Raw genomic sequence first — 13,628 nt, 5'->3', positions numbered from 1 at the left:
CACCAGTGTTCTGCCTGCCTCAGCAAGCAGGTGTTGGGTAGGTGTCCTGGTAACCGCGGTGGTTCTCGTCGGCGCAGCATGCAGGCGCAGAGCATAACCTACAGCCTGTATATGTCCTTCCCTTTGGCCACTGTGTTTCAGGTTCAGCCTGAAGTTCCAGCAGCTGCTCCTGACGCAGATCCTGACTGATAGTGATGCTTGGTTAGGACTGCTCCTGTCAAGGTGAAGTAAGCCTCGTTGAACGTCTATGAACTCAGCATATGGTTAAAAACTTAGCACATCCAACACAAAAATGTAACTAACCTAGTCCTTTTTTTTGTCTGTGGAAAAGGCCTACGCTGACAGTCTCTTTATAATTGCACCGTAGGACTCCTTCAGCGCTTTTTGTGGGATTTTGCTGACTGGATGGTTTAATGGAGAGGAGCTTTGGCCACTGTTTCCTTGCTGTGACTGCATCACACAAGAGAAACAAGTGGTGTGCCAGTCGGGGGGGGGGGCGGGGAAGGATGTTACTGTGCAAGTCATTCCAGTGCTGTTTGTTTTTTTTTTTTTTCTGTCATTGTTCACAGTAATTTCTTACCATCTATGTTAGGAAGAATATCAGATGCAAAATTCAGGCTAAGTTGGAAGTACCATTTATCTGTGAAGATACAGACAAATGTATCCTTTGTAGGAGGAACTGTTCCCAGTTCCTCATACAGATTTCAGGAAGTGAAAACAGGCAAATGTTCAGCTATGGCTGAAGTTCCTTGCTCCCTGTTCCTCATTGCAAAATTTTCTAAATTAATTAATAAATTAAGGATTTTTTTAAAATATCAAGTCTTAATTGAGTGGATTCTCAATAAGTTGCACGCAATAGCACGCAAGCATCTCGCTCTTACATCCCTTTGCTTTTATTTATGGCTTAAACAGGTAAAAAAGACATTTATAAGATCATGTGCTGAGCTGACTGATAATCATCTTAACTACTGTAACACACCAACAGAATCTGATTTAAGTTCTGAGTGGTTTACGGTTTCCTTCAGGTTTAATGAATGATTTGGCAGTTGTGCTGTGTGTAACAAAAATAAATCCAGTATACTCTGTTAAATACAACTGGTAGTTACAGGTGTTTCATATTGTACTCAAGTCAGTGTTCAATTTTTTTTTTATAGCATTGACCTAAATATCTCAATATAACAAAACCCACTTTTGGTGTCCTCAGCTACCTCTGTTGTTTTTCTTTGATTTTTTTCTAGGTTGTGAATGTTTAGAACTATATCACTCTCATGATACCCCCCCCGCCCTGCAGTGCTGTGTCCAGCTCTGGGACCCCCAACATCAGAAGGACACGAACCTGCTCGAGAGGAGGTTCAGAGGAGGCCACAAAGATGATTGGAGGCTGGAGCACCTTCCCTGTGAGGACAGGCTGAGAGAGTTGGGGGTGTTCAGCTGGAGAAGAGAAGGCTCCAGGGAGACCTTAGAGCGGCCTCCTAGGACTTAAAGGGCTACAAGAAAGGGGGGAGGGACTCTTTATGAGGGAGGATAGGGATAGGGTGAGGGGTAACAGTTTTAAACTGAAAGAGGGTGGATTTAGATTAGATGTAAGGAAGAAATTCTCTACTGTGAGGGTGGTGAGGCCCTGGCACAGGTTGCCCAGAGAAGCTGTGGCTGCCCCCTCCCTGGAAGGGTTCAAGGCCAGGTTGGATGGGGCTTTGGGCAACCTGGGCTAGTGGAAGGTGTCCCTGCCCAGGGCAGGGGGTTGGAACTAGATTTAAGATCCCTTCCAACCCAAACCATTCTATGATTCAGCTACCTCTGGAAGAAACTGCCACTTTCTATTCCTGGTTGTTTCGCTTTCTGTGTTCTAAAACTCTTCCTAATTTTCCTTAGTTCTATCTATGAATTCATACCATTTATTTAACCACAACTGGGGAGGTATGACAGGCGTGGCCACACCATGCTTTAAGAAGAAAGCGTTTTGAGGGTGATGAGTGTTCTACTGCAGTCCAGCTAATGCCCTTTTCTTACCCCATCTCTCAGTCCACCCAAGAAGCTGGGAGCCACTGCCCATGGTGGCTCTGGGGCCTTCTCCAACTACCTTTTGAAACCTGGTGGGCACAAAGGGCAGGTTTAGCTGTTGGGATAGAAATTAAGCATAGGAACAGCTGTACTTAATGAAGGGTGGGTAGAACCTCTCCATCCATCAGACAAGCCCCATGAAAAATCAGTATTATAGAATCCCAGGTTAGAAGGGACCTCAAGGATATCATCTGGTCCAACCTTTCTGGCAAAAGCCTGGTCTAGACAAGGTGGCCCAGCCCCCTGTCCAGCTGAATCTTAGAGGTGTTCAATGTTGGGGAATCCCACCACTTCCCTGGGGAGATTATTCCAGTGGCTGATTGTTCTCATTGTGAAAAATTTTCCTTTTGTGTCCAGTCAGAATCTCCCCAGGAGTAACTTGTACCCATTACCCCTCATCATTTCCATGTGACTCCTTGTCAAAAGGGAGTGTGTCTCCATCTTCCTTCTAGCCACCCTTTAAATACTGGAACATGGTGATAAGGTCTCCCCTAAGCCTTCTCTTCTTGAGGCTGATCAATTCCAGTTCTCTCAGCCTTTCCTCACTGGGCTTCCCAGTGCCTTGCCCATCCCTGGGGACCTCCTCTGGGCCCTCTCCAGCCTGGCCACATCTTTTTTGTATGGTGGGGACCAAAACTGGACACAGTATTCCAGGTGTGGCCTGACAAGCGCTGAGCCATGGGATGACGACTCCTTTATCTCTGCTGGGGATGCCCTTGGTGGTGCAGCCCTGCACACCTTGGCTCTCCTTGCCGCAGCAGCTTTCTGCTCACTCATGTTCACAGAATCCCAGAATCATCTCGGTTGGAGAAGACCTTGAAGATCATCTAGTCCAACCATTAACTGACTGTTCAATGTTGGGCTTGTTGGAGCTGGCACTACTCAGTTACGCACGCATCCGGGAGGGTGGGGGGGGGGTGGGTGTGGGTGGGTGTGGGTGTGTGTGTATGGTAAGATACAGCCGTGAAAGTTTTCCCTGCCTGCCCAGACCAGGATGCGGCCCCGTCCCGCAGACCCCTCCTCCCCCAGCCGGCTTCGCTTCGCGCTGCCTTGGCCGGGGCCGGGCCGAGCCGTGCCAACGCCGCTGCTCCTCCCCCGGGGGGGCGGCACAGCCGGGGGAGGCAGCTCCTCCGCCGCAACCCCCCCCTCCCTCACCCCAGCAGACGGTGCGGGGCTGGTCGGCAGTGGGTGCTGGGGACAGGTAAGGGGCGACTTGGAGGCTCCGGCGCTGCGGAGGGGGGGGCGGGCGGAGAAAGCCCGGCGCCCCCCGTCTTCGTCGGGGTGCGGGGGGCAGCGCCTCGTCTCCCGGGGGCCTGGCTCTGCCTGCCGAGGCGAAACGGGGAGGGGGGGGGGCGGGGAGATAGCGGGAGAGGGAGAGGGGGCGAGCGGGCAGGTGCTGGGCAGTGGGCTGGGAGGGGCGAGGGGGGGATAAGGGCATTTCCTAGGAATTGGGATGGGGGAGGGGGAGGTTTTGGGTGGAAATCTGTATTGATACCGTATTAACCGGGGACGACGACGACACACGGATCGTTTTCGTACATCCCCGGGCTGCCCCCGGCTGTTGAGTCACGCCGGCAGAGCGGCGGCACCGCACTGCGCTAAGCGGGGGGGGGGGGGGGGGCTGCGGCGTCCCGGGGCGCTTCGGCCGCCGCCCGCGGGGAAACGGGCACCGGCACCAGGAACCCCCCCCACGCCCCGGAGCGACGGGCGGATCCCAGCGGCCAGGGCCGGGGGGGGTGGGGGTGCAGATACTGCCGTGGGAGTGCTGCAGAGAACTTCCAGAAGAGCTGGGAGGGAGCCAGGTGGCATCAGCCGGGTGGCTGCTGGCCCCGGACTACCTCGGGAGGCCAAGTGCTGCAGCCCCGAGCGGGGGCTGAGGTGCCCGAGTCCTCACAGGAACGCGGCTCGTAGTCCTGGTGGGCCTTTTCTTGCCTCTCTCTGCTCTGAGGTTATGACGAAAGTAGCATCCTGGTCTTGGACGTGTGCTCTCTCCCAGGTGGGACTGCAGAGAAATTCTTCTGTCGCACAAGCGAGGCGTTAAGCCGTTCCTGCTATTGCATTTGCTCATTCTTGTTATTTCCTGTTACTGAGATTGGGCGAACGCTTGAGTTAAAACAGCAATTTTGAAATTCAGTTCAGGAAATGTTTTCTGCTTCCTTTTCCATATTGTGAATTGCTGTCTATTTTTATTAAGCTGAATTTTTACTGTTGCCTCATCTCCCTGTTGTTCGGGAGTGCTGAAAAAATTACTCATTCTCGCAAAAATAGATTGCTTGAATTACTACTGTCAAAGCTGTTATGCTGGCCACGATGGATTTTTATTAATCTGCCTTATATTTTTTTTCTGGTCATGATTTGGTTTTGCTAAAAGGCAAAACTGTTTTACTCTGCTGACCCCACTGGGTGGTGGAGGGCTCCTGGAAGATGGAGAGGTTCCCAGGGAGATTCTTGTAGCTGTCAACAATGGCTCTTGCTTTAACCACCAGACTAACAGTGCTCCTGCAGATTCACGTCACTGTGGAATGCGCCTCTGGTCTTGGAAGGCTTCTCAAAAAGTTGTTTACTCTGGAAAATCATCTTATCATGCACATTATGGTTTGGTTTTTCTTATTTTTCCTGTTCAACAGTAGGTCATACAGACAGGAAAAAAAAGTGCTTTTTTTTGTTGAGGGGTTTATTTTTCAGTAGAAAAATTAACTAGGCTTAAGTTTGAGAAGGATTTCAGTATTGTTTTATTATGAACTATCTTTTGAAGTCCACAGTCAGTCTTCTGGGAGGAGAAAACTCCATCCCAACATGACTTTGGTCTGCCACACTAGACTCTTAGCTGCATATAGAAATAGCTTCAAGCAGTGTTAACAGGGTCAAGAGCAGCAATGTGACCATTTCACTGCAGTCTTATCGTAAGTAAAACTTGTTGTGTGAATGCCTTTAATTCTTTAGGACTTCCAAGCCCACTTGAGCTTTGAAGACAAACATGAAATCATGCCCTCTTAGCACAAGTATGGTCCCTCTCTCCCGCCTTTGTCTGCTTGATACCTAGTCTGAGTAGCCTACTCTCTGCAATAGCTGAGATTTTTTTAGTAGTAGTTATTAGTGTTTGTAGTTCAGACTCTGTATGCAGAAGTCTATCTAGTAACTCCTGCTTTGGAGTTGCCTATGTTAAAAAAAATGCTGACCTTCCTATCTCACTGCTACCTCTGGATTAGAGCAGCCGTGGAGGGCTCAAGCCATCGCAGTGGTCACTCGGTCCCTTGGTGAGAGGGAGAAATTTTGGAAGAGGAGAGGCAAAAGGCCCCTTAGTGCAGACTAATCTCTTGCAACCCAGTCAGAGAGAAGAAAGGAGCACAGTCTGGCTCCAGGGTTATTGGGGAATTGCTGGGAAAGAAAAAGCATTCGAGACCTAAATGGCCTCTCTTTTTGTTAGGTCATTTGTAGCTGTAAGAAACAGGGAGACCTGTTGAATGGTGTAATCAGAGGCGAGAAAGGAGACCCATCTACAGCCTGCAGGGGCTCAAATCTCAGTTCTCAGAATAAAAAACCTGTTCTCAGAATAAAAATACTCTCTCAGAAAGTGCAAAATTACTTTTCTCTCTTCTCTTTCACTGGTTTTCCTGGCCAATGCCTTTAGTTCCACACTGAATCAGCTCTTGAAACCTCGATTCCTCACTGTGTATTTTGCTAGTTTCAGTAGCTTTTAAATGGAATAAACATGTAACTTCTGTTTATGCCTTCAAATTAGGGAAAAAGCATGATCAAGATGAACTGCATCCTGTTAACCACCTGCATTGTTCTGGTTGCTTTTTGTGGTTCTGGTGAGTATAAGGGTACCTTCCTGATGTAATGTTATGACACGGGCTAAGGAAATCAGAAAACGTGTTGGAGAAGGAAAAGGAACAAGAAAGGTCTGCATTATTTAACACCACTTTGGGGAATAACACTGACCAGGAAAGTAGGGCTTAGTTTCTGTTGCTGATTGTCTTTGGTCAGAAGAGAGAATCAGGTGCAGAATATGATGCTGCTTAATATGGCAACAGACTGTTGTGTTTTGCTGCTAGAAAACTGGATTCCTGTTGTGTAGATTGGAAACTAGGTGTATAGCATGAAAGAGGAATGAGATGAAATAAAAAAGGGATAGAATAAAATTCTGCTGAAAGTGTCCCTTGTCTGTCCTTTTGGAAAAGGCAGTCTTCAAGAGTAGATAAAAGAAGCAAACATTTAATATATTGTTCTGCAGACACGTAAAGGCAAGTGTTTTTACAAGTTATGTAAGTACATACTTCAAAATCTTCCTTTCAAAATTGCCAGTCTCAGTTTGTGCACTGACAAAAGCTTGTAAATTTTAGCTTAAGTCTTGAGTTTAATAACCAGGCATATCTTCTGTGACAGATACAGATAGTGATTCTTCTTTTTTCCTGTTTAATGCTGCTTCTGTTTCAGTACTTTATTATTCAGTAAAGATAAACCCTTGTCATTTTAGGTTATACCCTAAGGTGTTACCACTGCGAGAACAGCCCTTCCTTGTGCAAGACCAATAGTACTTGCCTAGCGACTGAAGATACTTGCTTGCAGATGAAATTTGGTATGTACACTGTCCTACAGACCTAAAATAAACGTGGTTATATCAGTTTTCATTGCCTGTACACTTCTAATCTGGCCTTAGCATGCATTTCTTAGCCTCACTCAAAAGAAGGCTGTGAATACTTCTGAAGGTCATGCTTATATCCGAGCAACTGATAAGGATGATTTAGATAGTTGATTTATACTTGTACAAGCATATACACAGATACCTGTACATCCAGATTTAAAAAAAACCCAAAAGACAAAAAAACCCCTACCCAAGATTGCTGGAAGATAATAGGAGACAGAATTGACTATAAAGTGTAACAAATTCAGGGCAAAGGTTTTGTATTTCAAAAACAGATAAAGCATGTATAACCCATAAAATAAACCTGCAGATGAAAACTCAGTCAGTTATGAATTGACACTATTAAAATAAATTACCTTTTCTTGAGGGTGAAGTGACCTACATCTCAGGGAGATGGTCAAGTATGTATATTCAGGGCATAAGGTTACTATTCTAGTTGGTAAATAACATTTAAGTAACTCTTTTACTACCAGTGACAGGAGGTTCACTGGAAAAACAGAAGTAAACTGCAATAATGTCCTGCTTTCCTCCCGGGTTCCTTCTGCTCTAGAAAGCCTTCTGGGCTGGCTTCGGACAGCAGGAACCAGGGTGGGGTGGGACCGCTCTGTTCCCCGGGATGGTCCCTGCTAAAGCTCATGACTTGGTATGGAGGAAGGAAGCTTCTAACGCTGCTGGAACAGGATGCTGCTCTGCTGCTTACATGCTAAGGGATTTTATCTTTTGCTATTTCCTTTGAGCCTAAACCTTCATGAGCACAAACCGTAGTTTTCCAGCATGCAGGCTATGGCGGTTGTCCATTGCCAGAGTCGGGAGTCAAGTATTTGAGGTGTCAAGCTAGGGAAGATGGAAGGCAAGATGTTTGATCTCCGGTGTCCAGGGGAATGAGTGAGAGAAGGGGAGGACTCTTCTGCTTTTCAAGCGCTGTCTTCTGCTTGTTGCTTCTGGAAATGAAACCGGTCAGATCTGTTGGGATGAGCTAGATGGTGATGCACTGTCCTTCTCTGTCAGGAGCCCCAGAGTAGGTATCACTCAGGCTCTACCCTGTATCCCCCAGTGGGTCATTTGGACTGAATTGGAAGCACTGGTTAGCTTGAGCTAGAAATCTTTCTTACCATATGGCTAAGAGCTACAAGAGAGTGCTGTGGAGGCAGGACCACGGCTTGCTATCGCTATTCACACTACTAAATTCCTAGCAAGGGCAAATTTGGGAACTTCTAAACCCTTGAAAAGAAGCTAAAAAATCAAGTACATGGCAGTCTAGGCAGTGATTCTCTCTCCATGCAAAAAATGGTTTCACTTTCAATAGTCTCTTAATCTGTTCGTTTTTTTTTTTTTTTGGTAGGTAAATTGAGAACTTCGTCCTGCTGGAAGACATCCCAGTGCAGTATGAATGATATTGCTGAATTCTTCCAGTTGGATAATTTTGAATTCTTTTGCTGCCAACACGACTTGTGCAATGAGAGCGCAATTACTGGGGTTAACAAAGCAGCCTTCAGTATTGCCTCTGTAATGACCATGTTATGGATGCTTCTGTAATAATCCTGATTTGTATGCCGTACTTCCAAGCTGAAATTATACAAAATCATTAACTCTTTTCTGAATTGTGCTTCTCGCATTTTCAGTTCCTAACTGTGAGCAGAAACATTACCTTTTAATTTTAAATTCTGTTTCCTAAGGTTCCATCTGTTAAATAACTGTCTCCATTCATGGGAGGGACACGTATATTGTTACCAATTATAGGGAATTGGGGTATTTTGGCCTGCCTTTTTCATGGGGAAAATCACTTGTTACCTTGTGGAGAACCTGAGCAAACTTCAGTGGGTCACGTAAAAGGGAAGAAATACTGTAGGTTTTATTCTGGAAAACTATATTTTCTTACCGTTCCATAAATTGTCATTATTTTTCGTTGGGATTTCTCTTTTTTTTTTTTTTTTTTCGATGCTCCCCTGTCATACACCAAGCAGGTGATTTGCCCTCAACACAAGCACTGTTGAATCATAAATATAAACTTGCTGCAGTCTTCATGATGAGTACGGAAATATTTAGTTTCAACTGATGTAGACTCTTTGTTCCCATCACTGTAACATATTTTTCTTTCTTTTTACAAGCCAATGATATAACCTTGTAAGTACCGTTATTTTGGGAGAAAGCATCTACATTTCTTACACCAGAACCAAAATAATGCTGTGAGAAACACTTTCCCCTCTTTTTATATTTCTCTGAGCATGCAGACAATATGTGCTAGCTTTTTTTTTTTTCCCTTTATCCATGTCTAGGATTTTAACTAAGCATGTGCTTTGCACTGAGTATTGGTGTACTGAAAATTGTTTATAAAATGCTAAGGAATTGAAATGGCATTCCCACATAGTTAGCTTTTGGGTTTTGTTGAAAACAGTGACATGTAAACTTAACCCTTCAAGCTTCCAACTAAGAGTATTAAACAAAACCTTGCAGAACTTTGTATTTTGACTTTTATGCAACTCTATAAATGCCAATACAAAATACACGTGTATTTATATAGCATGAATAAAAAATGCTCTGTTTGTATGTGTAAGAGGTCTGGAGCTGAAACATTCTGTACATTGCTCTGCCTCAGTGGTACAGACAGACCTTTGGTTCTTCTCTGGCACTTTGGGACCCTCTCAGTCAGGTACAATGTCAGATTCTCCTTTTTCTCTTTTGGAGCTCTTGGCATGTCCTTGCAAGAGTTGTGGTCCATTGCCAATGGCACATTCTCTTTCTGAGGACCCTCGCTTGTGACCAGTGACAGTGACACCAGTTCACCCTGTCATAACAAGGTTGTTACTCCAAATCCATGATGTATTCTGAAATGTATCTTTTGGTTAAGCTTACCTTAGCTATGAAAGCATCCTGGGATCTCTCTGATCACTCAAAATATGGAAGTCTTTGATTAATAAAAATATCAAAAAAGAAAATATGGAGAGTGTGGTTATTTATCGGCACACTGTTTACAGCTGGATATGACTCTAGTTGTTTCTGTGTGAGACGCATCCATGCTTCCCATCCAGACACTCTCAACAAGTTGCATGTAGACTTCTCTCACTTCTTCTCTGGAGATGGGAGCTACGTGTAGTTGGTTAGTTTTGGCAGAGTGGTTATTTGCTTTAGGGAGCTGTTTGATAGGACAAGGAGTAATGGTTTTAAACTGAAAGAGGGTAGATGCAGACTGGGTAAAAGGAAGAAATTTTTTAGGATGGGGGTGATGAAGCCCTGGCACAGGTTGCTCAGAGGAGCTGTGGCTGCCCCCTCCCTGGAAGGGTTCAAGGCCAGGTTGGATGGGGCTTTGGGCAACCTGGGCTAGTGGAAGGTGTCCCTGCCCAGGGCAGGGGGGTTGGAACTAGATGATCTTTAAGGTCTTTTCCCACCCAAACCGGTCTGCACTTGGAAATGGAGAGTTAGTGATCTTTCTCTAGATGAACCAACAATGATGTGGCACTGGGGGAAAGCAGTAGAATATGTGGTCCCTCAATTTCTTCTACTTGAGAATTGTTGGAGATACGAATGTGCCATGATTTGGGGAAAAAGAGTCTTCCCTGAGTGACTGCTTTAACAGCTGAAGCATGGCATTTAACTTGCTTACTGTGATTGCTCTCAAGGCAATCCTGTCTGTAGTTTTCCACTATCACATGTTTTTATTCTCCTATGTACTGGCTAGATTTCTTTGTGGAAGTATTACTTGTTTCTTCTCCTCCCTCTTCTCACCCCCTCTTAGTTCTTAGTTTTAGCTAACTTCTAATATCTGTTTCAGGAGGGAAAACAGTTACGTATGATAGTCCCCAAGTTGTAAATGATCTTAATAGAAACTGTTGGCTTGGAGTGTGTGGCCAATCTGAATAGAAAGCATTTTAGTAGTTAGTTGTGAAACCAGACAACTGGAAAACAATATTTTCCTCTGCTCTCACAAGCTAATTATACTTTGAACCTTTTGATGTGCATTCTCAATTCAATAGGCACTAGAAATGGTGATTTGATGTTGCGCTAGAAAGAAGAAAACAGTCCTTGATTTTCCAGTCTCTTGTCCTTCCACCTTTTTATTTCCCATCTGATTAACAAAAGCAGACACTTAAAAGACAGTAATTTCTGCACAGTGACTTTTTCCACTGATGCACCACCATTTGTCAAGTTCTTGCTCATTTTAGATGAAAAAGTGGTATTAAAGCACTGACTCAATATAGAGTTGAGGGAAGGTTTGTAGCAGAGAAGGTATCTTGTGTCAGACAAGCTGATAGATTCGTCACGCTTAAACCATCTTGGTTGCAGCATTTTTGCTCTACTACATTGTCAATGTCTCTCTTTTGATGATTGGCACTTTTAAACCTGTTTGATTGCCGTATGGTCTGCATATGTAAAATGTTTTTTTTTTTTAATAAGTGCAAAAAGAAGTTCTATATTTTGTCTGTCTGATAATAGTTTGAACAACCATTTGTAATATTTGTTTTTTGATAACCTTGAACTCTTCCTTGTCTAATCTATCATATTTCTCTTTTCTTCCTCTTCTAGAAGCAGCTTGAGCAACACGTCCTTGTGTTTTGCACTCTGGAAGGTCACTTCTTTTGTACAGATCAACAGGAACATTGTTTAATTCTTGTGGTGTGAATGCATGTAGCAAAGTAAGAGAATTTGTTATGATAGCAAACAACTTTTCAGAAAATTACTAGATTTCAAGTGGAAAGCATCCCTTTTGTCCCTCTCCTGGGAAAGGTAGGTTAGTTACATAGGCTGATTCTCATCTCATGCCATTTACAAGCTAAATCTTGATGCAGGGTTTCACGGTTTGGTATATATTTGTGTCTTCTAAGCCTGCGTGGTCTGACTGGTGAGCTCTCTCCTGCAGAAAGACTTGTAGCACAGTGACTGCTGCTTGAACACTGGCACTTCTACTGCTGCTGTATTACATCCAGATTTGATGGCCAGCCCTCGAAGATGAGTAACCAGAGCCATCAAAGCCTTAGATCAAATACAATTCCATTTAGTGATAGTAAGACAATACAGTGTGGGGTGCCAGTGATCAATTCTGCATACAAGTATTGCATCAGTGCAAATAGTTGGGTTTGCTTCAGGTTTGCATACACTTTAAAGACAGCTCCATCTTTGAGCTACAGAGCAAACAACCCTCATTAGGTTGTTACAACACTTTCTGTAGCAGTAACTGGTCATTTGTGCGTATAGCCTTGGTACAGTCTTGTGACTGGTCGCTTCTATATCCATCCCTAGTCTTAAGTCAATGATTTTTCACTCTATGTAACAGTAGGGTTAACGTGTATGATAATTTCTTGGCTCTTATTTATTTCTAATTATGGCACTGTTACTGGATGGCCTGGAATTTAGCTCTTTTCCAATTTTAACAGCTGATTACAAGGAACTGAAGGACTGGTGGGAAGTCACCAAATGACAGAAGAGACCTCTGGAGGTATCTGGTCCAACTCCCCTGCTCAAGCAGGGGCATCTAAAGCCAATTTCCAGGACAATGCCCAGATGGTTTCTGAATATTCCAAAGGATGGAGACTCCACCACCTTTCTGGGCAACCTCTTCCAGTGCTCAGTCACCCTCACAGTGAAAAAGTGTTTCCTGATGTTCAGAGGGAGCCTCCTGTGTTTCAGTTTGTGCCCATTGCCTCTGGTCCTGGCACTGGGCACCACTGAAAAGAGCCTGGCTCCATCCTCTTTGCATCCTCCCTTCAGGTATTTATATACATTGATAAGGTCCCCCCTGAACCTTCTCTGAGATGAACAGTCCCAGCTCTCTCAGCCTTTCCTCACAGGAGAGGTGCTCCAGTCCCTTCATCATCTTGGTAGCTCTTTGCTGTACTCTCCCCAGTATGTCCATGTCTCTCTTGTACTGGGGTGCCCAGAACTGGACACAGTGCCCCAGGTGTGGTCTCACCAGTGCTGAGCAGAGGGGAAGAATCACCTCCCCATACCTGCTGGCAATACTTTGCCTCATGCAGCCCAGGATACCACTTGCTTTCTTTGCAGCAAGGGCACATTGCTGGCTCATGTTCAACTTGGTGTCCACCAGGACCCTCAAGTCTTCTTCTGCAAAGCTGCTTTCCAACTGGTCAGCCCCCAGCATGTACTGGTGCCTGGGGTTATTCCCAGTCTTTGGTGTCACAAAATGGGGCTTGAACCCCAGAGACTCTGAAGTTTAGGCCATCCCCACTGGGACTTGCAGGTGCCAGATATTTTGTGTGGTTTAGCTGTGTCCTGTAAGATACAGAATAATGCAAAATAGATTCAGGGTGAGCTGCTGTATTACTGAGCAAATGTGCCTGTTGCTCTCTGCAGTGAGTGCTGGGTAACTTGCCACTTGTGCCCGTTTTTTTTTTGTTTTGTTTTGTTTTGTAATTATCTAAATGGTTTGCTCTGTTCTGAATTAGTGGCATGACTAAGCCCTCATCCTTAGCTATTTACCTTTGAGCATGCTTTTTTTGCCAATAGACATAATTAATACACTAATGGCCATCTAACCATCAAACAGCATTCTTCCCTGCATCTAATTCTCAATATTCATTGCTCTCATAACCATTATTCCCTTTTTTGAGGCACAAGTTCACAAAGGAGTTATTTTTCCCTGTAAGCATATGAAGAAGGAGCTAGCAAATGGAAGCTGCAGTAGCAGCAAGCGGTGTGTGCTGAAATTCGTTCTTGTGATCTGTCTTTGCCATTAATTCCTCCTTCAATCTCTCCTCCTACTTTCTGCCTTCTGTGTGGTGATGACTAGCTGTCCTTTGACTTGAACTTGGGCATGGAGAGCATGGAAGCCCCACAGAACTGGTGGGAAGGTGAGCCCGATGTACCTGGTAGGGATTTTACTTTATCCTGTCTGAAGACCTTCTCTAGTTTTACCATCACTTATCAAAGATAAGGTGGGATGTCTCCATGCTATTTCAGGATGCAG

The 13,628-nt window shown here is 44.8% G+C and overlaps 1 protein-coding gene across 1 annotated transcript; it reads left to right on the top strand.

The window, feature by feature from the left end:
• Positions 1-3,017: 3,017 nt before the first annotated feature.
• On the top strand, positions 3,018-9,645 carry LOC141950221 (CD59 glycoprotein-like). The gene is made up of 4 exons (XM_074884772.1): positions 3,018-3,262; positions 5,804-5,876; positions 6,542-6,643; positions 8,052-9,645. The coding sequence occupies exons 1-4, from the start codon at positions 3,056-3,058 to the stop codon at positions 8,243-8,245; spliced, it is 576 nt and encodes a 191-aa protein (XP_074740873.1). The 5' UTR covers positions 3,018-3,055; the 3' UTR covers positions 8,246-9,645.
• Positions 9,646-13,628: the final 3,983 nt, after the last annotated feature.

Source organism: Strix uralensis, chromosome 15, assembly GCF_047716275.1.
Source record: "Strix uralensis isolate ZFMK-TIS-50842 chromosome 15, bStrUra1, whole genome shotgun sequence".
Lineage (NCBI taxonomy): Eukaryota > Metazoa > Chordata > Aves > Strigiformes > Strigidae > Strix > Strix uralensis.
The sequence above is the reverse complement of the archived record's forward strand: the minus strand, read 5'-3'. Positions and strand labels throughout refer to the sequence as shown.